This window comes from Ovis canadensis, chromosome 1 (assembly GCF_042477335.2).
Source record: "Ovis canadensis isolate MfBH-ARS-UI-01 breed Bighorn chromosome 1, ARS-UI_OviCan_v2, whole genome shotgun sequence".
NCBI lineage: Eukaryota > Metazoa > Chordata > Mammalia > Artiodactyla > Bovidae > Ovis > Ovis canadensis.
The window spans coordinates 258,871,851-258,895,225 of NC_091245.1; the positions used below are offsets into that span (position 1 = coordinate 258,871,851).

The 23,375-nt window shown below is 36.9% G+C and overlaps 1 protein-coding gene across 4 annotated transcripts in view; it reads left to right on the plus strand.

Annotated features, from left to right (window-relative positions):
* The window catches only part of TOPBP1 (DNA topoisomerase II binding protein 1), a 73,304-nt gene that overhangs the window by 19,098 nt on the left and 30,831 nt on the right, over positions 1 to 23,375 (plus strand). For all 4 annotated transcript variants that reach the window (XM_069565291.1, XM_069565296.1, XM_069565303.1 and 1 more), the window contains 8 exons: positions 1,302 to 1,465; positions 1,613 to 1,863; positions 11,990 to 12,330; positions 12,950 to 13,122; positions 17,752 to 17,963; positions 19,692 to 19,978; positions 22,257 to 22,430; positions 22,535 to 22,644. In XM_069565291.1, coding sequence (XP_069421392.1) covers positions 1,302 to 1,465; positions 1,613 to 1,863; positions 11,990 to 12,330; positions 12,950 to 13,122; positions 17,752 to 17,963; positions 19,692 to 19,978; positions 22,257 to 22,430; positions 22,535 to 22,644 — 1,712 coding nt within the window. The remainder of the gene's footprint in view (positions 1 to 1,301; positions 1,466 to 1,612; positions 1,864 to 11,989; positions 12,331 to 12,949; positions 13,123 to 17,751; positions 17,964 to 19,691; positions 19,979 to 22,256; positions 22,431 to 22,534; positions 22,645 to 23,375) is intronic.

The following is a 23,375-nucleotide window of genomic DNA, read 5'->3' on the forward strand; positions in this document are numbered from 1 at the left end:
CCAAAGTATTGGAGTTTCAGCTCAACATCAGTCCTTCCAATGAATATTCAGGACTGATTTCCTTTAGGATGGACTGGTTGGATCTCCTTGCAGTCCAGAGGACTCTCAAGATTCTTCTCCAATACCACAGTTCAAAAGCAACAATTCTTCGGTGCTCAGCTTTCTTTATAGTCCAACTCTCACATCTCACATGTGCATATATTGATAGTTAAAAATAAGTTACTGAATATGTTTCATCCCCAAAGCATTGTGCTTAGCTCTTTGACCTAATTTTTTTTGTTTAATCAACTATGAAAACTATTTCAGTATATAAGGAATAAAATCGGTTTAAATAGTCTAAGTTGGACTTGCTTGGTAGTCCAATCATAAAGAATCCACCTCCCAATGAAGAGAACACAGGTTTCATATCCGGTCTGGAAAGATTCTTCAGTGGCTCAGCAGGGAAAAATTCACCTGCAGTGCAGGAGACTAGGGTTTGATCCCTGGGTTGGGAAGATCGCCTGGAGTAGGAAATGGCAACCCACTCCAGTAGTCTTGCCAGTAAAATCCCATAGACAGAGGAGCGAGCCTGGCAGGCTACATACAGTCCATAGGGTCGAACAGATTTGGACACAAACTGAGCACGCTTGCACCCTGAGGATTCCCATGCCGTCAGGCAGCTAAGCATATGTGTCACAGCTGCTGAGCCTGCACACCCTAGAGCCTATTCCCTACAAAAAGAGAAGCCACTGCATTGAGAAACCTGCACATCCTCACTAGAGAGTAGCATCCACCTGCCACAACTAAAGAAAGCCCTCATGCAGCAGTGGAGCCCCACACCAGCAAAAAAAAAGAAGCCTAGTATGTTGAAGTGGTCGTGTGGTTAATCATTGGCAGCTGACCCAAAATTTAAACCTAGATTTTCCGAATTCACATGTTTAACTCCAGTTTATTTCTGTAATTACTTCGAAATTTACAAGTAGTAAGACTAGTTTAAGAAGCTACCTACATTTTAGAAATTGCTGTGCACTAATATTCAGAAGATATTTGAATTATTCTGGTTTCTATTTTATTTAAAGCCTCAGTACTTATCAGTAGTGGGTAATAATGTTATGGGATTGTGAAGAAGTGATAAAATTTAGGAATTCTTTAGAAATCAAAGTTTCAGAATATACTTTTTAATGTATTTAAAATGTAAATATAAAGGTTGCCTTATTTACACATAATGGGTTTAGACACACACTTTCAATAAATAGATTTCTATTGACAGAAATAGGCCATTTTAAATGTGTTAATCTAAAGCCGATTTTTTTTCATTGCAGATCTATCTTTGTGGTTTTAATGGCAGAAAGCTAGATAAACTGAGAAGACTTATTAACAGTGGAGGTGGAGTTCGTTTTAATCAGCTCAATGAAGATGTAACTCATGTTATTGTGGGAGATGATGATGATGAATTGAAGCAGTTTTGGGATAAATCAGCCCACAGGTTTTGTCAGTTTTTAATTCAAAGCAGTTTCTACTCTGTAATGATTTTTCTTAAAATTGCATATCCTGACAGTTATGGGAACTGCATGGCACATGGGATAATGGTATTTATAGTTTAAACTAATATATAACTGTACTGTTTTTGTAGGCCTCATGTAGTGGGAGCAAAATGGTTGCTAGAGTGTTTTAGTAAAGGTTATATGCTTCCTGAAGAGCCATACATCCGTGTTAACTACCAGCCAATGGAAATTCCAGTTTCAGATCAACCTGAAAGTAAAACAGCCCTTTTAAAAAGGAAGAACAGCAGCTTCTCTAAGAATGACTTTGCTCCTGAAGAAAAGCATGAGCAAGCTGATGAAGATCTACTCTCTCAATATCAGACTAATAACCCAACAGTAGGTAAGAATGACCAGTGTTAACAGTCATTAAATATTTTGGTAGCAGAATACATACTTATGTGATTTCTGCCAGGTTCTTTAGAATTTAGGTAATACTAACCTCTTTCTTCTCTTGAAGTTTTATTTGTATTACTTTTTTTTTTTTTAAAGCAGGCAAGGCTAAGAGATTCTAGACAAATAAAGTCTCTCACTGTTTCCATTGTTTCCCCATCTATTGGCCATGAAGTGATGGGACCAGATGCCATGATCTCCATTTTTTGAATGTTGAGTTTCAAGCCAGCTTTTTCACTTTCCTGTTTCACTTTTGCAAGAGGCTCTTTAGTTCTTCTTTGCTTTCTGCCATAAGAGTGGTGTCATCTGCATATCTGAGGTTATTGGTATTTCTCCTGGCAATCTTGTTTTCCAGCTTGTGCTTCATCTGGTCTGGCAAGGTATTTGTTACAAGGTATTTTAACCTTATAACAAATGCCTCTTAGTTTGTAATCGTAGTTTTAATGAGTATAATGCTGCACTGTAGACTACTGTCTCAGGTTGTAGTCTTCTCAGTGTGCTAAACACAATTGCCAGTGAAAAGTTGTGAACAGCATTTCTACTTTTTAAATACTTTTTATTATAAAGTATTTATCCAAAAAGATATAAAGAATAATTTAACAAATAACCATATACTACTAATCTGTTTCTTGGCCTTTTGGCTGAGATTGCAGACGGTAAAGCGTCTGTCTACGATGTGGGAGATTTGGGTTCAATCCCTGGGTTGGGAAGATTCCTTGGAGAAGGAAATGGCAATCCACTCCAGTACCATTGCCTGGAAAATCCCATGGACAGAGGAGCCTGGTAGGCTACAGTCCATGGGGTCACAAAGAGTCGGACACGACTGAGCGACTTCACGTTCACGTTCACTAATCTGTTTAAAAACTATAGGATATTCTGCTTGGTCAAAATTCTCCTGTGAATCCCTCCTCATTTTCGTAGTAGTTTATAACATATATATATATCTGTAAGTAATATACACACTGTTTTGTTTTGTGTGTATTTGAACTTACATAAATCATACATGATATGTACTGTTTTGCTACCCTACCCTAAACCTGCAAGATACTCATCTCATCCTAGTAACTGGTTATGAATATATCACACTGGTATATGAACATGCCATAGTTTATCTATTGCCCTTCCTGAGGAGATTTTTATTGTGGTTTTTTTGTTTTGTTTTCTAATAACAAACAGTACTGCTGAAATTGTTCTTGTGTGTGTCTCTGTGCACGTGAGCAAGAATTTCTCTGGGGTGGGATGACTGATTCCTGGGATAAGTATGTCTTCCACTTTCTTACATGAAGCGTATTGCTTTCTGGAGTGTTTTAGTTTACCACTTTATACTAGAACAGTAGTAAGGGTTCCTGTTGTTGCACATCCTTTCAACATTTAGTGTTTCTCAAAAGGCTTGAAATTCTTATTTATTTGATGGGTGTAGAGAGGGATCTCATTGTGGTTTTAATTTTATAACATTGCTAATAAGGTAGAGCATCGTTTTGAATGTTATTTGGGTATAATTTTTATTTATTTTTTTATTGAAGAATAATCACTTTACACAGTTTTGCTGTTTTCTGTCCAACATCGACATGTATACCTATGGCTGCATAGGTATACATATATCCCCTCCCTTTTGAAACTCCCTTCCGTCTCCCTCCCCATCCCACCCCTCTAGGTTGATACGGAGCCCCTGTTTGAGTGTCCTGTAAAGTAGGGTTTTTAATCCATTATTTCGTGGTTTGTGCTTTTCTATTTTATGTAAGTTTTCCTATCTGAATGTCATAAAGTTGTATTTTAAAAGTCTTAAAATTTTGCTTTTTCACATTTCGTCTTCAGTCCACATGGAGTTGATTTTTGCACTTGATAAGAAGCATTCAAATTGTCAGTGTAAATAATCACTTATTCTCAAACTTTTTTGAATAGGCCATCCTTTCTCAACTAATTTGCCCTGTTACCCCTGTCATTTATTAAGGGTCTGTTAAGTGGGGATCTGTGTTTAGGCTTTTTATTCTGTTCCACTGAGATACTTCACTGATAAACCATCTTATTTTAATAGCCTGGCCCTCCAGTTTTCTTTACAAAAGTTTCTTACCTATCCTTGGACTTTTGCTTCTATATGCATTTTTAAAATTAATTTGTCAGTTTGAATAAATCTGTATGGGAATTTGGTTGGGATTGTATTGAATTTATAATTTGGAGCAGGATTGACATCTTTACCGTGAAAAGATCTTTCTATCCATGAATATAGAACATCAGCATACAGTTTATGTTTTCAATAAAGTGTAACTGGAGTCATAAGACACTAGACATGCCGTGTTACAGCTATCCCTAGTTTTTTGTGTTTGTGTCTGTTCATTTGATATTTTAATTCTTAAAATTATATTTTACTGGTATATAAGAGTAAAACATTTTGAATAAGAACATTTTGGGTATTGAGTTTTTAAAAAATTGTGGTAAAATATGCCTGACATAAAATTTACCGTTTTAACCATCCTTTGATATACAGGTTATTGGTATTAATTATATTCACATAGTTTTGCCACCATCATTACCATCCATGCCAGAACTTTATCTTCCCAAACTGAAACTTTATAGGCCTTAAGCAGTAACTCTATATTACTCCTTCAACCGTTTCCTGGCAACCACCATTATATTTCTGTCTCTATGAATTTGACTATTCTAGGTAGCTCATATACATGGAGTCAAGACAATACCTTTTGTGTCTGGCTTATTTCACTTAGCATTATGTCCTCAAGGCCATGTTTTAGCATGTGTCAGAATATCATTCCTTATTAAAGTTGAATAATACTCCATTGTATGTTGGAATTGTCTGTTCCATTTTCTGTTGATGGACACTTGAGTTGTCCCTACCTTTGGCTGTTGTAAATTATGGTGCTGTGAACATTGGTGTACATATATCTGTTCAACTCCCTGCTTTCAGGTCTTTTAGATATAGTCTCAGAGGTGGAATTGATAAGTCATGGTAATTCTATGTTTAACTTTTTGGGAAACTATCTTGCTGTTTTCCACAGTGCTGAACTACTTTACATCTTCACCAGCTGTGCACAAAGGTTCCAGTTTTTCTACATCCTTAGAACATACTGTATTTCCTTTTATTTTTTTTTTCATAATAAAAGTCATCCTAACGGATTTGAAGTGATATCTCACTGATGGTTTTGATTTTCATTTCCGTGATTAGTGATGTTGTGCGTCATTTCCTGCTTTTATTGGCCATCTATATATCTTCTTTGGAGAAGTGTTTATTCAGTCGGGTTGCCTTTTGTTTGTTCTTGAGTAGTAGGCGTTCTTTATATATTCTGAATATTAATCTCTTATCAGTTATTTGATTTGTATATATTTTCCCCCTTCTTTGGGTAGCATTTTCACATTGTGTTCTTTGATAGACGAAAGTTTTAATTGTGGTGAAGTCCAGTTTATCTGTTTTTTTCTCATTGCTTGTGTTTTTGGTGTCATAATTAAGAAATCATTACCAAAGGTAGTCATGAAACTTTCTCATACGTTTTCTCATAAAAGTTTTGCTTTTATTCTTTAGAGCTTTGATCTGGGTATTACGTACTTTTCCTCTGCTCATTGGAATTATCATATGGTTTTTCCTTCTTGGTGTGATAAATTGTATTAGTAGATTTTTTATTGTCAAGTCAAGTTTAAATTCTTCTGGATGTGATATATTCATCTTTTTTACACATTGCTCTATTTGCTAATATTTGATTTAGGCTTTTATCTACTCAGTGTGATACTGACCTATACTTTTCCTTCTTCCATTTATCTTTGTTGGATTTTGTTATTAATTGATAAAATGGATTGGGGGATTACTCTTTCTTTTTTCAAAAATCTCAGAGTTTGTGGTAAATTGTGGGATTATTTTTTTCCTTTTTTTTTTTTTAAATCTCAGAGTTTGTGTAACATTGGGGTTCCCTATCCTTGAATGTGTGCTGAAACGCATCTGTCTGTTTGGGCCTAGTGTTTCTTTGTAGGAAAATTTATAGTACTAATTCACTTAATGGATATAACAGTTCTGTTTTTTTCTGAATCAATTTTTGTAAGCTGTGTTTACTAGGAAGCTTAATGGCTAATTTTATTAGTCTTTTTAGCAAACTAACTTGATTCATAAATTTATTCTTTATTCCTTCTGATTTCTTGAGTTGCATGATTTGCTTTTTTTTGGTAGTCTTTTAATCTAAGTATGTCAATAGATTTCTCTGAAAGTACTCACTCAACTAGTTGTATTTCAAAAGGTTTTAAAAAAACTTTTGTATTTTGCTCACACTGGGTCTTCATTGCTGCACACAGGCTTTCTCTAGTTTTGGAGAGGAGAGGCTGCTCTAGTCACGGCGCACAGGCTTCTCATTGCAGTGTGTGGGCCCCTCCTTCCGGTGCCTTCTCCTGTGGAGCACAGGCTCTCGAGCACTTGGGTTCTAGCAGCTGTGGCATGGGCTCAGTAGCTGTGGCACATGGATTTCAGTTGCCCATGGCATGTGGACTCTTCCCGGACCAGGAATCAGACCCATGTCCCCTGCTTTGGCAGGCGGATTCTTACCTACTTTACCACCAGGGAGGTCCCAAAAGATCTTTTATGTAGAATTTTTGTAATTTGTTATTGTTGTTACTCACTCGCAGAGTCGTGTCTGACTCTTTGCCAGCCCATGGACTGCAGCACTCCAGGCTTTCCTGTCATTCACTATCTCCTGGAGTTTGCGCAAACTCATGTATCCATTAAGTCAGTGATGCTATCTAGCCATCTCATCCTCTGCTGCACGTTTCTCTTTTTTACCTCCAATTTTTCCCAGCTTTAGGGTCTTTTCTAATGAGTCTGTTCTTTGCATCAGGTCGCCAAAGTAATTCTGTCCTAAATATTTTCTAACTTTATCATATCTTTGGTCTGTGAGGTGTTTAGGAAGTGGTTTTTGTAAATGTTCTTCTGTGCCTCAGAAAAATGTTTTCTATGATTATTTGGAAATTTATACATTTATATGATGTAATCAAATTTTGTCAGTTCTGTCATATGCATGGAATAGATGTTAAACTCCTCTGTTGTAATGGTGACTGTCACTTTTTCCATGCAGTTCTGTCACGTTCAATTCTTTTGTGTGTATTTTGAAGTTTTATTACATGGTGATCCTCATTGCCCTAATTTTTATTTTACTTAAGATCTATTTTATCTGATATTAAAACACCTATACCTGTTCACATATGTATTTTTTTAGTATGACTTTCTTTTAATTGAAAATTGGTTGATTTACATTGTTACTTGTGATATATTTTGATTATTTTCTACCCTCTTGTTCTGTGCTATTTGTCCCATTTTTCCATGCTTCCTTGTTTTTCGTTTGTTTTTTTTTAACATTTTTGTCTTTTGGATGGGTTGAGCTTGCCTTTTCCTTCCCCAGATCACACTCCCAATTCTGCATCTTTCCCTCTACTGATTTCGAAGCTTATATATACTATTTTATGTTTTCAGTGTTTACCCTTGAAAATCTAATGTACATCATAGCTTAAAATTTTAAATTAATTAGAATTTTTGTCTTTCTTATGAATATTATAAGGACCTTATAACATTTATCTTCAGCATCACTACCAACCATACCTTCTACACATGCACTCGTTAATATATTCAGCTTATGTGATTTTGTCTTGTATTTTCATTATCCTTTAATCCCACGATTAGGCATTGTTGTTTTCTATATTCAGTAATTGTTTTGATTTACCAGCATATTTAGCTACTTCTTTGCTCCATATTCCTTATTACATCTGATCTCTCTCCTTTGGAATAATTTTCTTTTTTCTTAAGATATATCCTTTGGAAATTTCTTCAGTTTCTGTTAATGTCTTTATTTTCCCTTGTCCTTAAAAGACAGTTCTAGACAGTTAATTTGTCAGAGCTCTTGGGAGATATTTTTTCTTTGTCATCTGTTTCCATGACTGCTGATTAAGAAGTCAGATGTCAGCTTACTTGTCATTCTTTTGTAGGAAATCTTTTTTTCTCTGTTTGGTGGTACTAATGGTTAAGAATCCACCTGCCAGTGCAAGAGACACAAAAGATGAGGGTTTGATCCCTGAGTTGGGAAGTTCCCCTGAAGTAGCAAATGGCAACCTGCTCCAGTATTTATGCCTGCAAAATTCCATGGGTAGAGGAACTTGGCAGGCTGCAGTCCATGGAGTCGCAAAAGAGTCTGACACAGCTTAGTGGCTAAACAGCAACAGCATCTATTTTTCTCTATTTTTAATACCTTTTATTTTTTGTGTCCTGGAGTTTTACCATTTATTTGTCTTATTTGCAAGTCATTGTGCTTTTTGAATCAGAGAATTAGTGAGGTTTTTTTTCCTTTATTAGTTTTAAAAAATTTTTCATCTATTATGTCTTTGAATATTGCTTTCCTTCTCTATATTCTGTAACTCCCCTTTAGCTCTGTGTCCTTAATCTGTCCTTCTAATTTCATCTTTTTTTATTATTTATTATATGTAATTTCTTTAGATTTTCCTTCTAAAACACTATTTTTCTGTTTAGCTATTGCTTAATATGTTTAACCCATCCATTAAACTTTCAAGTTCAGTATTTTTTCAGTTCGTAGAAGTCCTAGTTCTTTCAGTAGTGTGTTGTTCTGTATTTGTGGGGCTTTTTTGCTTTATTTCTTGAGACATTTTAAACCTGTTGCAACATCTGAATGAAGAACAGGGCTAGTTCTCCTGATTGTTGTTCATGATGCTTGGCTTCCTCATGTGTTTTGTGACATTTATTATATAAACTCTTTCTTGTTAGGACTTGAGGTTCTAGGAAGCCTGGGAAGAGAATTTGGTCCTCCAGATAAAGTTTATGTTTAAACCTGCCAGGAGCCTAGGAATTTCCCAACTTAGGACACCCCTAAGTTACTTATTAGCTGGATGTTTTTGGACCATCAGGCCCTAACCTACTCTGAGGACCAGCCTATGATGACAGATTCCCAAGAGAGATGTGTTGACAAACCCCTCCCCGCCCCCTAAAAGCCAAAATCGTGTACTTCTCATCTCTTTGCAGGGTGATTGGTTTTTGATGGACATTTTTACTGAAGACATCTTCCTGTAGGGTTTCTGAGTGGAAGGGTATACTCTGCCCCACCTCTAATTAGTGTGGGATAAAAGGCTTGACTCCTGTCCCTCCACATGACATCCTTAAATCCTAAGGGTGTTGGTCACTGCCAAAATAGATGGTAATTGTTACCTTTAGTGATTACTTAATGCTCTGGATTCATGCTACCACTTCATTTTTAGCCTTCGAGAATTTACCTTGCTTTTTTTGTAAACTCAACTTTGCATTTATAATGATACCTTTAATATTTCATTCTCTATTTTTAGGTGTTTTATGGTGAGAGGGTTCTGCATGTCTAGCTGGCCATATTTTTATTTATTTCTGACATAGTTTTAGAGAATTTCAATTTTCCTTTTTTTTTTAAGCTTAAAACAACATTTAATAATCCACACTGTTCATATTGTTCTGCAAAATGATTTTTGTCAGACCATTTGCTCATGCTTTAGTAGTGTATCATATCAGATCATCCTAATTTTTTAGGATGTTTTAGTACAAAAAGACCACCTATTGACTGGAAGCAGTTTTATATGCTATCCTTCAACAAGGGTGCTTGTTGGAGTCAGGCAATTGGTTTCTCAGATCTTCTTTTCTGAAGCAGCTAGTAGTGTACTGACTTTGAAAGGATTTGGTGATATTAAATCTCAGTGAATCCCTGAGTACCTTTGAAGGAATGTAATTAAGTGTTTATTTCATATTGAAAAAGCTATCAAAAAGTGTCTGTTAGGCTTCTGAATGACATCTGTTTGAAAAGTGGGTTCTATTGGTAAATGAACTGCTATAAAATGTGTTATTTTATTCTGAACCTTTAATAACTTCAGGGTTTTACTTATAATTTTAAGAACATAGTATTTCTAGTTTGTTTTTATAGTATGTACTGATGTGTTCAGTCATGGCCAACTCTGTGACTCCACGGATTGTAGCCCACTGGGCTCCTCTGTCTGTGGAATTTTCCAGGCAAGAATACTGAAGTGGGTTGCCATTTCCTTGTCCAGTTTTTACTGTAGTAGTCTAAAATTTCTTTCTTCTTTCCACCAGGCTTCTTTCTTCTTACCACCTCACCGATTACACAGAAACATCAAACAAAGTTGTTTTTTTCCTCCTAGATGTGATTGTGAGCAATTTTAATGCAAAAAAATGTGTTTTTACATTTTATATTATACATTTTATAACTACTCTCTAAATGCTTTATGGTATCATGTAACCTTTATTTCCACCCAGGCTTACTCATCCTCATGTGTGCTCAGTCATGTCTGACTCTTTGTGACCTTTTAGACTGTGGCCTTCCAGGCTCCTCTTGCCTGGCATTTTTCAGGCAAGAATACTGAAGTGAGTAGCCATTTCCTCCTCCAGGGGAACTTCCTGACCCAGGATTAAACCCTAGTCTCCTGAATCTCTTGCATTGCAGGCAGAGTCTTTACCTGCTGAGCCATTGGGAATACATCGCTCTAAATTATAGATACACTGTTATCCTTTATTCCTTAGAGTATGAAACTGAGGGTCAGAGAGTCTCCTGACGTACTGATCAGTAAATGCTCTAGACAGGACAGCTTCTTCAGAGTCTCAGAGCAATTTAAATACTTGCATTAAGTAGAAATTAAAGTGTGTATATACGTACTTTATATATATATATACACACATATACACACACACACACACACACACTCTATATATATACTTTTCTCCAATAAGCATGACTTTTCACTTTTCAACTAATGACTGTATGCATGTGTATATACAGTCATTAGTTGAAAAGTGTAAAGAATCATTTATATATGTATATATGTACATACACACACACAGCCATATACAGTAATTAAAGTGAAGAGAGTCCTGCCTATTGGAGATGAGGATAGAAATAAGAAGATGGCTTCCCTGGTGGCTCAGCAGTAAAGAATCCGCCTGCTGTGCAGGAGATGTGGGTTCAATCCCTAGGTCAGAAAGATTCCCCTGGAGAAGGAAATGGCAACCCACTTCAGTGATTTAGCCTGGGAAATCCCATAAACAGGATCCTGGCTGGCTACAGTCCATGGAGTTGGAAAAGAGTGGGACACGACTTAGCAACTAGAACAACTATAACATAATGTTATGGACCCTGGAATCAGACAAACTTTGGTTTATGTCTCGTTTCTGCCAGCTAATAATTGTGTGACCTTAGAGAAATTACATAACCTCCTTAGACCTGACATTCTTCTTGAAGGATGGGTGTAGATACAGCAATAGAACTAGCCTTATATTATCATAAGGATTAATTACATGCACGAAAAGCATTAAGTACAGTGCCTATGTCCCTGGTGGCTCTGATGGTGAAGAATCTGCCTGGAATGTGGGAGACCCAGGTTCAGTTTCCTGGGTTGGGAAAATCCCCAGAAGGAAATGGCAGCTCACTCCAGTGTTCTTGTCTGGAGAATCCCACGGACAGAGAAGCCTGGCAGACTGTAGTGCATGGGGTCACAAAAAGTTAAGACACAGCTGAGCAACTAACTCTATGTTAATAGGAAAGAATCTTTGAATAGCTTCCAGGCTTGTTGGAATCCCAGGTAGCAGGGCTTGGAAAATTCTGAAAGTTGCTCAGTTATGTTTGACTCTTTGCGACCCCACAGACTGTCCATGGAATTCTCCAGGCCAGAATACTGGAATGGGTGGCCTTTCCCTCCTCCAGATCTTCCCACCCAGGGACTGAATTCAGGTCTGCATCGCAGGCAGAGTCTTTACCAGCAGAGCCCCAAGGGAAGCCCCTTGCAGAGTTACTGGAGCTTCATGATTTTCTAGTACACTAGGAATACCTAGAATACTAACATGATTGCTCTTATCCCAGGATGGTAATACTCATTGCTGTCTTGGGAACCCAGAGGATGGGGTAGGTCATATTCTTTCTTCATTGTATACTTATAAAGCCTTAGTTTTGTAATTGTGGTCACAGTTCTCAGGTTCCCTGTTACCTTTATATCCTTACTAGGAGATAAACTTTATAAAGTAAATTACCTGTTAGAAAACATTTCTTTTTCTTTTCCAGTTGAAGTTGCCAAGTCCGAAGTTGGGCTCTGCAGTGACTATACTCATGTGGAGCCCCTTAATGATTCTACTCATATTTCTCTGCAAGAACACCAGTCTTCCATCAGTCATTGCCTCCCTGATGTTTCTACAGTTACCGAAGAAGGTTTATTTAGCCAAAAGAGTTTCCTAGTTTTGGGTTTTGGTAATGAAAATGAATCTAATATTGCAGCCATCATAAGAGAAAATGCTGGAAAAATTGTGTCCCTTCAGAGCAGAGTTGTTGCTGATTATGCTGTGGTTCCTCTGCTGGGGTGTGAAGTACAGGCGACTGTGGGAGAAGTTGTAACAAACACATGGCTGGTAAGAAAACACCACATCAGTTCAAATGTAGTATTGAAGGATGTCTGAAGCTAAGAGAGAATGTTTCTATCTTTGGCACTTTAGTTTTGGTAGACTGGTATTTGGGTTTGGGCACTGTCTGGATTTTGCTTTTAGCAAAGGAAATTATAAATAATAAAATATGCAAGCTTCTTGGTCCTAATTCTGGTAGAATAGAGGGGCTACATCAGCAGCATTCTTTCCTAGGAAAGTGACTCCAGGTCTTCTCATATTTAGGTTTTCCCTGTTTTCTTACTAACAAAGCATGACATGCACTTTTGTATTATTGCATCTTGTTGGCTTATCAATGATAATTTCAACCATTGACTTTTTCAACTTTCCAAGACTTAAGAGGAAAAAATGATAACTACATTGGAAGAAATTAAATCTAAAGCAATATTTAGGAAATTCAATGATAAATCTGACTGATTTTAATATCCTATATAATGACTGATACATTTTAATATTATAATTTTAAATGTATTGTGAATGAGCATATACACATTTATATTAAAGTAATATTGCTTTTCACTGTAACTGAACCAGTGTTAACCACTAATCGCTTATTTCAGGTTGATGATGTTTTTCTTGTTTTTAAAAGGTAACTTGTATAGACTACCAGACTTTAATTGATCCAAAGTCAAATCCTCTCTTCACACCAGTTCCAGTTATGGCAGGAATGACTCCTTTAGAGGATTGTGTTCTTTCATTCAGCCAATGTGTAGGAGCTGAAAAAGACTCATTGACATTCTTAGCAAATCACCTTGGAGCCAGGTATGTCGTATTTTTAGTACCTGCCATCTTGGTGTATGTATTATTTGTTTTTACTTACTGAAAAGCATACAAATTAGCATTTTGCTGGATGTCTTATAATATTTATGAGGAGTATGTTGTGTATCTGATGTGGTGGCTCAATGTGGAAGGGAGAGAATCATGTTAGACAGGTACTTAGCAAGTATTAAGACTATAGGCATTAATGCTTACCTACCAGGAAAAGGAATATTTAAAGGTACTGCTTGTCTCAGTGTTATTTCCTTCTGTGTGCCATATTCTTTTTCAGTATACATTAATTGTTTCTCTGCAATGCAGTGTTAAGCAGAAATAATGAATACTTGGGGAGAAAGAAAATGAATTTAAAAGTTCTGGAATCCAAATTAGCCCAACCTGTAAGTGAACTTTAATGGTGGCTGTTTAAGAAAAAAGAAAACTGTTACATAAATAATTATAAATGAACTAACTTTCACATTAAAGGAAAAGTTCTTTTAGAATATATCATGAAATAGCACTTAAAATACTTTTTAAACAAGAGCCACACATAAACCAAAGTGATTTAGAACATTTGGGGAAAAAAGTAAAGATGGGCAAAGATACATGAAAAGAAAGGAGAGGGGTACAATTTTATTATCAGACAAATTTGAATTCAAATGGAAAGGCATGAAACGGAGGGAAAGCATGTTGTAAATAAAGAATGCTATTTATTCTGAAAATTTCTAATTTCTAAAAAAATTAGAAATGAATAGTAGAAATGGAAAATGAAGACTGTATCAACTGGACATTTTATAACTTTTTAATAACTCTTGGTTCAAAGGGGAATTCAAAACCCATTTATAAGCCTAGATGTCATTGTCAACCCAATAGTAACAAGCAACACCAGTACCCACGTTGTGACCTTAAAATACAGTTTCCCACTAAAAGAAACTAAAGCTTAAAGAAATGATCAGTTCTACGTCTGGGGCAGAAAAAATACCAGTGAGTATGGAACCTTTTGTCAGAATGGAGAACAAATATATTATTGCACTACGAAGGGTGTGTCAAAAGGACCGCCACTGGCCAAAGACAGGAAAAATGTCAATAGCAGCAGTGGCTCCAGACATCATCAAATAATATTTCAATCATGACTTCATAATGGCACCAAAAAACTAAGCTAATTGGCCATGTTTGAAGGATGCTAGGAAACAACTCATTATTTTTGAAAGCTGGTAAATGAGGAGAAAGGATCTCGTATTTATTCTGCCTTCCTGGTACAGTCTGTATCAGACTGTATCCATAGTAATAGATAAGACAAAGTTTCCCTTTATAGAGGTATTCCAACAAATAAATGAAGAAGAAATGGTAAAATTTTGACTCCTAATAAATGGAAGAATCTAGATATTGAAAACCAACATTCACATAATAAAGAGAAAACTACATATGCCTCCTTATGAAGAATATACAACCATCTTGAAACAATCTTATCAAAATAATGAAACCTCATGATCTAGTATCTCCAACAAATATAAAGGGGGCATGGAAAGAAGAGGGAACCTGGAAGTCAAAAAACATAAAAAATGAAATGTAGTGTTTAAGGGTGGGAAGTGATAAAAATAAAGCAAAGTAAGGAAGTCCAGTTGCTCAGTCGTGTCTGACTCTTTGCAACCCCATGAACCACAGCATGCCAGGCCTCACTGTCCATCACCAACTCCCGGAGTCCACCCAAACCCATGTCCATTGAGTCGGTGATGCCATCCAACCATCTCATCCTCTGTCGTCCCCTTCTCCTCCTGCCTGCAGTCTTTCCCAGCATCAGGATCTTTTCAAATCAGTCAGCTCTTCGCATGAGGTGGCCAAAGTATTGGAGTTTCAGCTTCAAGATCAGTCCTTCCGATGAACACCCAGGACTGATCTCCTTTAGGATGGACTGGTTGGATCTCCTTGCAGTCCAAGGGACTCTCAAGAGTCTTCTCCCAACACCACAGTTCAAAAGCATCAATTCTTTGGTGCTCAGCTTTCTTTATAGTCCGACTCTCACATCCATACATGACCACTGGAAAAACCATAGCCTTGACTAGATGGACCTTTATATTTACTACTCTGAGCAGGAATTCCTTAGAAAAAATGGCGTAGCTATCAGTCAACAAGAGTCCAAAATGCAGTACTTGGATGCAGTCTCAAAAACGACAGAATGATCTCTGTTCGTTTCCAAGGCAAACCATTCAATATCACAGTAATCCAAGTCTGTGCCCCAACCAGTAACACTGAAGAAGCTGAAGTTCAACAGTTCTATGAAGACCTATAAGACCTTCTAGTACTAACACCCAAAAAAGATGTTATTTTCATTACAGGAGACTGGAATGCAAAAGTAGGAAGTCAGGAAACACCTGGAGTAACAGGCAGATTTGGCCTTGGAGTACAGAATGAAGCAGGGCAAAGGCTAATAGAGTTCTGCCAAGAGAATGCACTGGTCATAGCAAACACCCTCTTCCAACAACACAAGAGAAGACTCTACACATGAACATCACCAGATGGTCGACACCGAAATCAGACTGATTATATTCTTTGCAGCCAAAGATGGAGAAGCTCTATACAGTCAGCAAAAACAAGACCTGGAGCTGACTGGCTCAGATCATGAAGTCCTTATTGTCAAATTCAGACTGAAATTGAAGAAAGTGGAAAAAACCACTAGGCCATTCATGTATGACCTAAATCAAATCCCCTATGACTATACAGTGGAAGTGAGAAATAGATTTAAGGGACTAGATCTGATGAGTACCTGATGAACCATGGACGGCGGTTCATGACATTGTAAAGTAAGGAAGTGATAACTATAAATATCCAAACAGTGGCTGCTATTAACACGGGAGGGGAGAGGTTCTGAAGTGACTGGTAAGAGTCTGTCTTCTGATGTGGGTGGGGAAAATAAGGGTTTTCATCTTATGATAATTCACTAAATCTTGTATTTCCTTTTTTGCTGTGTTCTGTACTTTGCTTATACTAAACAATAAGCTTTTGGAAAAAACAAATTGTAGAAAAGAACAGTAAGAAAATATGGCAGTAGACTAAAGCAGTGCTCATAGAAAAATTCAGCAAACTGAGTACATGAAATACTAATCTGCAGAAGTCACTGACCTTCATATGTGCAGCTAGTTAGAAGAGCTAGTGAAAACAGAGATCTTTTACTAAATCTGTAGTAAAAGATAAAATAGGTAGCAACGAATGAACAAAATGAAACCAAAATAGACTCACAGATACAGAGTTTAGTGGTCACCAGAAGGGGGGGAATGGCAGCCCACTCCAGTGTTCTTGCCTGGAGAATCCCAGGGACGGGGGAGCCTGGTGGGCTGCTGTCTATTGGGTTGCACAGAGTTGGACACGACTGAGGCAATTTAGCAGCAGCAGCAGAAGGGAAGGGAATAAGAGGCTGGGCAAAATTAGTGAAGGGGATTAAGAGATACAAAATTCCACTTATAAAATTTAAAAGTCACGGGGATGTAATTGGATTTGGTATTGATCCTTTGTAATCTATTTAAATGTTGAGTCACTATATCGTACACCTTAAACTAATATTGTGTGTCAACTATATTTTGATTTAAGAAAAAAGTTGAAAGTGAAACTTGGAAGAGCTATAGAAACTTGTAAAATGCTGTTGAGGGAAACAGGACTTGAAGAGTATGAAAGATGTACCTGTTCTGGGACAGGAAGACTAAACATTATAAAGGAATTTTTTAGAGAAGGCAATAAGCAAACTAATTCTTAAATTCATAAGAAAATATTAGCAAGCAGGAAAGTCATAAGAATTCTGAAATAAAATTGTTATTTAAATATATTTTGTAAACCCCACAGATGATAATATGTCTGTAAGTAGCAGAAAGTTAAGTGAACAGACAGAAAGCATAGAAATAGACCTAAATACAAACAGGAATTTAGTATATGATAAAGGTGATGTTTTGGCTTATTGAGGAAAAGAATTCAATAAAATTGGAGCAACATCTCATACCAAAATAAGTACCAAATTAATTGATCAGTGGGTTAAATGTGAAAAATGAATCCTTGAAAGTACTAGGGAAAATGTGGGATACTTAACAAAGACATTTCTGTTTGTATCTCAAATGGTGGTGTTCTCTTTAATATTCTGTGATCTTGAGGAAGACACTTAATTTTGCATCTTTTCCCAGGTTGTATCTTTATGATAACTTGTAAAATATTGGTATTTCACAAATTCTGAGAGGATCGAATGATATACGTGAAAATGCTTAGAGAAGTTGTGGTATGGGGCTAGAGGTTGTGTTATTCATATTCATCCTTTGCTCCCCTAGTTGTTCCATGTCTTTTACTGGGAGGAAAGACAAGATGGGTAGGTGGGTAATGACCAATTAAATAGATGATCTTTCTGGTTATTTCTTGTAAGTCTGGTTTAATTTGCTCATTTTTAAATAATTAATTTTAAAAAGTTTAATTTTAACAATACATTTTTATCCTAGAGTAAGTATTGTAAGAGGATTAGCTTAATTTAAGAAACATAACTAACTTCTAATGTGAGTATTTTCTTATACTTAGAACTCTGACAACACCATTGTATTAGAAATGTTATTCTTTGCCAACTATTATGCATATGACCATTTGCTTTTTTTTAAACGTAACTTTCAGTGTTCAGGAATACTTTGTTCGCAAGTCCAATGCAAAGAAAGGCATGTTTGCCAGTACACATCTTGTTTTGAAAGAGCCAGGTGGTTCTAAATATGAAGCTGCCAAGAAGTGGAATTTACCAGCAGTCACTATAGCTTGGCTGTTGGAGTCTGCTAGATTGGGAAAGAGAGCAAATGAAAACCATTTCCTGATTGAAAATTCATCTAAAGAAGGTTAATATTTTTGTTTGTCATTATATATATATTTTTATAGTTTGGTTTCTGGGATTGTTGTTCAGTTGCTAAGTCTTGTCTGACTGTTTGTGACACCATGGTTTCTGGTATATGAATGTGCTAAAACTTGTTTTTAAGACCGGTCATTAAGATTTCTCCCTTTAACATGAGCCACTGTTGGGCACCCATTTTTGGGGAGATGGGTGGGCAATGTAAGTATGTTCATAGCAGAAATGATCAATTTATAATTGTACTATCAAGTGTAGGCACAATCTGAAAGCTAAAAAGTACAAAACAGTATGGGAGTGGTCTGGGGTCTCAGTGTTTGAAGTCTAAAGATGTGAGCTTGGATCCCATTTACTGTTCCTTCTGTGAGTAAAGTGCTGTCTATTCCTATTTTATTTTTCCCTATCTATGTATTTTATTCTCTTCCAGTCTGTTCCTGGACTTCTGCATGTTATCTCTTGCCCACCTTGTGCACCTTGTGCTTGCTTGTTCCTCCTTATCTTTTAGCTCCCAGCTTGGATATCACTTTCCCTGGAAAAACCTTCCTTGATTCATAAGTCTGGCCTTGTCTTGCCATAACACCATGTCTCTTTGTAGCTTTTATCCCAGTGTTACCATTCTAGTTTACTTTCCTGTTGCCCTGCTCAGCCATAAGCTCTGAAAAGGCAAGGAGTACATGCATCTTGTAAATTATATATTTTCATTGTCTAGATTGGACCTGGCATGGAGCAGCCATCTAGTAAGTGTTTTTGATTAATGTGGAAAAATGGTAGGAGGCAGAATGGGAGGACCCAGTAGCCTCTCTTATATAACAGGATGGCATCCCGGGTCACACTTTAAGGAACCTTGGGAACAGCTCTCAAAGCTATTATTACTTTTCTCTAGACAACCTGGGAATTTTACAACTGAGGCAGAGTAATGTTTAGGTCATGTTAAAATCTCATTAAGAACTTTTCAAAAACTTGACTGTAGTTGTTAACTCTGAGTACATGTAATTGGGATTTTCTTTTTACTCTGCCATTGACCAAGATGACATTAACTTCTTCTTGTTCAATCACTAAGTCATGTCTGACTCTTTGTGACCTCATGGACTCAGCACACCAGGCCTTCCTGACCTTCACTGTCTCCCAGAGTTTGCTTAAGCTTATGTCCATTGAGTCAGTGATGCTATCTAACCATCTCATCCTCTGCCACCCTCTTCTCCTTTTGCCTTCTGTCTTTCCAGTGAGTCAGCTCTTCACATCAGGTGGCCAAAGTATTGGAGCTTCAGCTTCAGCATTAGTCCTTCCAATGGATATTTAGGGTTGATTTCCTTTAGGATTGACTGGTTTGATCTCCTTGAAGTCGAAGGGGCTCTCAAATGTCTTCTCCAGCATCACAGTTTGAAAGCATCAATTCTTCGGCACTCAGCATTTTCATATATAATTTTGGGCAAATTATGAGGTTTATTGAGAATATTTTAAGTTGTAACAAGATGAAACAGGAAATCTAATTTCATTTATTATTTCAGTTGATTTGCTTGTCTAACTCAACATATATTTTAATATATTGTCTGGTTTGTTTCTTTGAAAGTAAATATATAGCTTTGTGGTATGAAATATCCTTAAGAATTCACATGAAAACTAATAGGAAGATAAAAACATCACTTCTTGTATGCCTCTTTAGAGACAAGAAAACGACATCAGTGGCTCACATTTGTTTCTTTTCATTTTAAATCTCTAGAACAAAGTTTGGAAACTGAAACAACAAATGAGGTGAATCTAAATCCAGATACTCCAGAGCATCCTGTAACACATAGGGAAACTCAGAGGAAAACAGCCGTTACACCTTTAGATATGAACCGCTTCCAGAGTAGGGCTTTCCGCATGGTGATGTCACAGCACTCCGGACAGGCTTCAGTCTCCCCGGCCCCAGGACAGTCACTTCAGAAGGAGCCCTCATTACACCTGGATACGCCATCAAAGTTTCTGTCCAAGGACAAACTCTTCAAGCCTTCTTTTGATGTGAAGGTGAGGCTTATAGAAAATGGTTCTGGAGATAACAGTTTTATAGTTTCTAAAGTTAAAGCACCAAGTTCTCCATCACTTAGTTTGTAGTAGTAACTTCAGAAATGTTGGCAAATAGATTCATGGTCATGAGTCCCTATGTATACCCAGCATTGAGGTAACAGCTAGAGATATATATGGTGGTGGAAAATCAGGACATCTGGGTTCCAGTCCTGTATCTCATGAACAGTATGATTCACAGATCATTTAACATACTTGAGCATCAGTTCCATCTTTTGTACAAAGAGGATAACATCACTGAAAACTTACAGATTTACTATAAGGGTCAAGTGAAATTGTGTGATGAATAGTTTTCATTAACTGTAAAGTTACATAGACGCATTGGACTTAGGTTTTGATTCTAGGAGTACACCTGTTGCACCTTCTGAAAATGTTACCTTTTTACCTTTCAATCCTTTGTCCTAAAAAGATGAGTTAAGTGTGCATCTTTCTTTGATCTTCTGAGCATTGGAATATGGCTCCCTGTCTAAAAAATGCATTCACAAATGAAGGTTTAATTCAGCCTTCTCAGATGGTTTTGTTTCATTCCCCAACAATAATTTTCTTCACTATTCCTTTAGTAGTTCTTGGCCTTTCAAATAGCTGTTCAAACCGTGATTTTTTTAATCCATGAACCTTTGCAAAATTATTGTGTGGTTTTACTCATAGTATGTTTTGGAGCAGACTTAAAGTTTGTAAGTTGTTCATCTTCAGAAAATAAACATAAATTGACCTGGGACAGTTTTCTCCAAGCTAAATCTTTGATCAGATTTCTTCTGAAGTAACATTTTGTACTTTAACATTACTTATGCTGTAAAAAGTAGAGGGAAAGCACTGGTTTGGAAACTGTGAGATCTAGAATCAGGCCTTTGCTTTGCCTCTTACTGCCCTTTAAGGCAAGTCAACTTCTTTGTGTTTCATTATCCTCACCTATAAAATTATGGAGCATATCTAGATGATTTCTAAGGTCTCAAAGCTAGTAATAGTCTTTGAATAGTAAATAGAATAATAATAGGCAAGATAGTAGAAATATTTCTGTTTGTTGAGACCATTCTTCTACCTTACAGTGAAAAACTGATGGTTCTGAAACAGTCTCAGTGAAGGTGTAAAACCCATTTAAAGGTTTTATTGTTTAGTCATCATGTGTGTAGCAGTGTCTCTCTCTTGTGATATATAGAATAGTACTTCACTGTGTACTCAGTGGTCTTTAAATTGATGCAACAGATGGGCGAAAAAGAAAAACCTGATTACCTCCTGTGCTCTCTGGTGCGTGGTGGGACACTGATGCTTCGCTTATGAGAATGTATCAGTGTTGGTGCATGCGCTTTGCTTACATGGCTTCCTTCACTTGTGCGCATTGTGTGTGTTCAAGGTTAACATTCATCAGTCGGGTACTGGCTAAATACTTCCTGCTGTATATATGGAAAACTATTCAGATGGGAAAGAGAATGAGCGCAGGTCCTGAACAGCAGTGACTAGTGCTCACGTGGGAATTGGGGTGGCGTGGGACTAGGCATATATTTTGTACCTTTGAAGATTTTTCATAATCCTCAGCTCAGTATGACTTTTTAATCCTCCTTATTGTTCATGTCTAGTTTATATCCGTCCTTGCTGACTTGTTTCCTTCTGTGTTTTTTGCTTGTTTACTTGTTTGTTTTGTTTATTTTGTTTTTTGGTATCATTTTAACCAATTTCAACTGTGAAGTGAAGTCGCTCAGTCGTATCCGACTCTTTGTGAGCCCATGGGCTGTAGCCTACCAGGCTCCTCTGTCCATGGGATTTTCTAAGCAAGAATACTGGAGTGGGTTGCCATTTCCTTCTCCAGAAGATCTTCCCGACGCAGGGATTGAACCCAGGTCTCCCACATTGTAGGCAGATGCTTTACCGTCTGAGTCATTTCAACTGTAAGATCAGACAAATGTAAAATACTACTGAAAATGTATTAAGCTGCTTAGTCTCTTTGAACCAATCTGTTGGACAGTGTGGAATTGTTTTCTTCATTATCTTATATAGATACAGATGATACTTCATTCTTTTTATTGTTGTTTGGAGGAAAGCTGGAGGAGGTTAAAACTATAATCCAGTTAATACTGAGGATTATTCCCCTTCTCTCTTTACCTCTTTTTTCCCCTTTCCTTTTTCTGTTTACCTCTCTCTCTTCCCTCTCTCCCCTCTTCTTTCTCTTTCCTTTTCTCCTTCTTTTCCTCACTTCCTTCCTCCCTCTCCTCCTCCATATACACAGGATGCACTTGCAGCCTTGGAAACTCCAGGAGGTCCCAGCCAGCAGAAAAGGAAACTGAGTACACCACTCTCAGAAGTCATCGTCAAAAACCTGAAAGTTGCTTTGGCAAATAGCTCTCGAAATGCTGTTGCTCTTTCTGCCAGCCCTCAACTGAAGGATGCCCAGTCAGAAAAGGTGGAATTATATCTCTTATTAATATTAAAAGGAAGTTTTAGATTAAAAAAAGAAACATTTAAAATAATAATAATTGATCTGTTTCTTTTATTTTCCATGGGCAGGAAGATGCTCCAAAGCCACTTCAGAAGGTAGTGGTGTGTGTTAGTAAGAAACTCAGTAAGAAGCAGAGTGAACTAAACGGGATTGCAGCCTCTCTAGGTGCAGACTACAGGTAGTTGGCACATCTTTTTTTTGGTGGTGATATGAACTCAATTTATAGGGAAACCTAGAGCTGTTGTGAGCATCTATTTTTTTTTAAAAAGCATTATTTTGCCTTTTATTAATAGTTTATCATAGTATCTACAAAATCCAGTTTTTATTTAATTTACCTCCTCCTTTTAAAATACCCTGTCCCATATCAATTCGCTCTTACATGTGTGTTTTTAGGGCATATTTAACAAATATATGAGAACATACTTTGTGACACTATTCTAAAAATTTGGGATCCATGAATGAGTACAGTCTAGAAAAAAAAATCCTTGTCTTCAAGGAGTTTATTAATACATTTAGGTCGGAGATTTTAAGCATGTTTCTTAGGTGATTTTCAAATTAAAGCCCTTCTGTGAGTGCTACTAATTGCTGCAGCACTCCTGAATTAAAATGGTCTTTTGGAGGATGTTTAATGCCTATCTTTTTTACTTTGGAGGCATAGATAACCACTCTCAACCTGACAGCCCAGCTAGAGACAGGTCCCTAGCACAAATGGCATCAGTATCAGGGATTGAGAGACCCTTGCCTCTTCCGGCCAGTGCTAAGTTATCATATTCCTTCATTGTCTGCGGTACTCGCTTTCTTGACCACTTGTTTTCAGCACTTCATAGTTAGCATAATGATTGGTTTACAGTTAACAAACAGTTTGAGGGATATGATTAGCTTTATCTTTCCGTTTTGGTAAGTCATTTC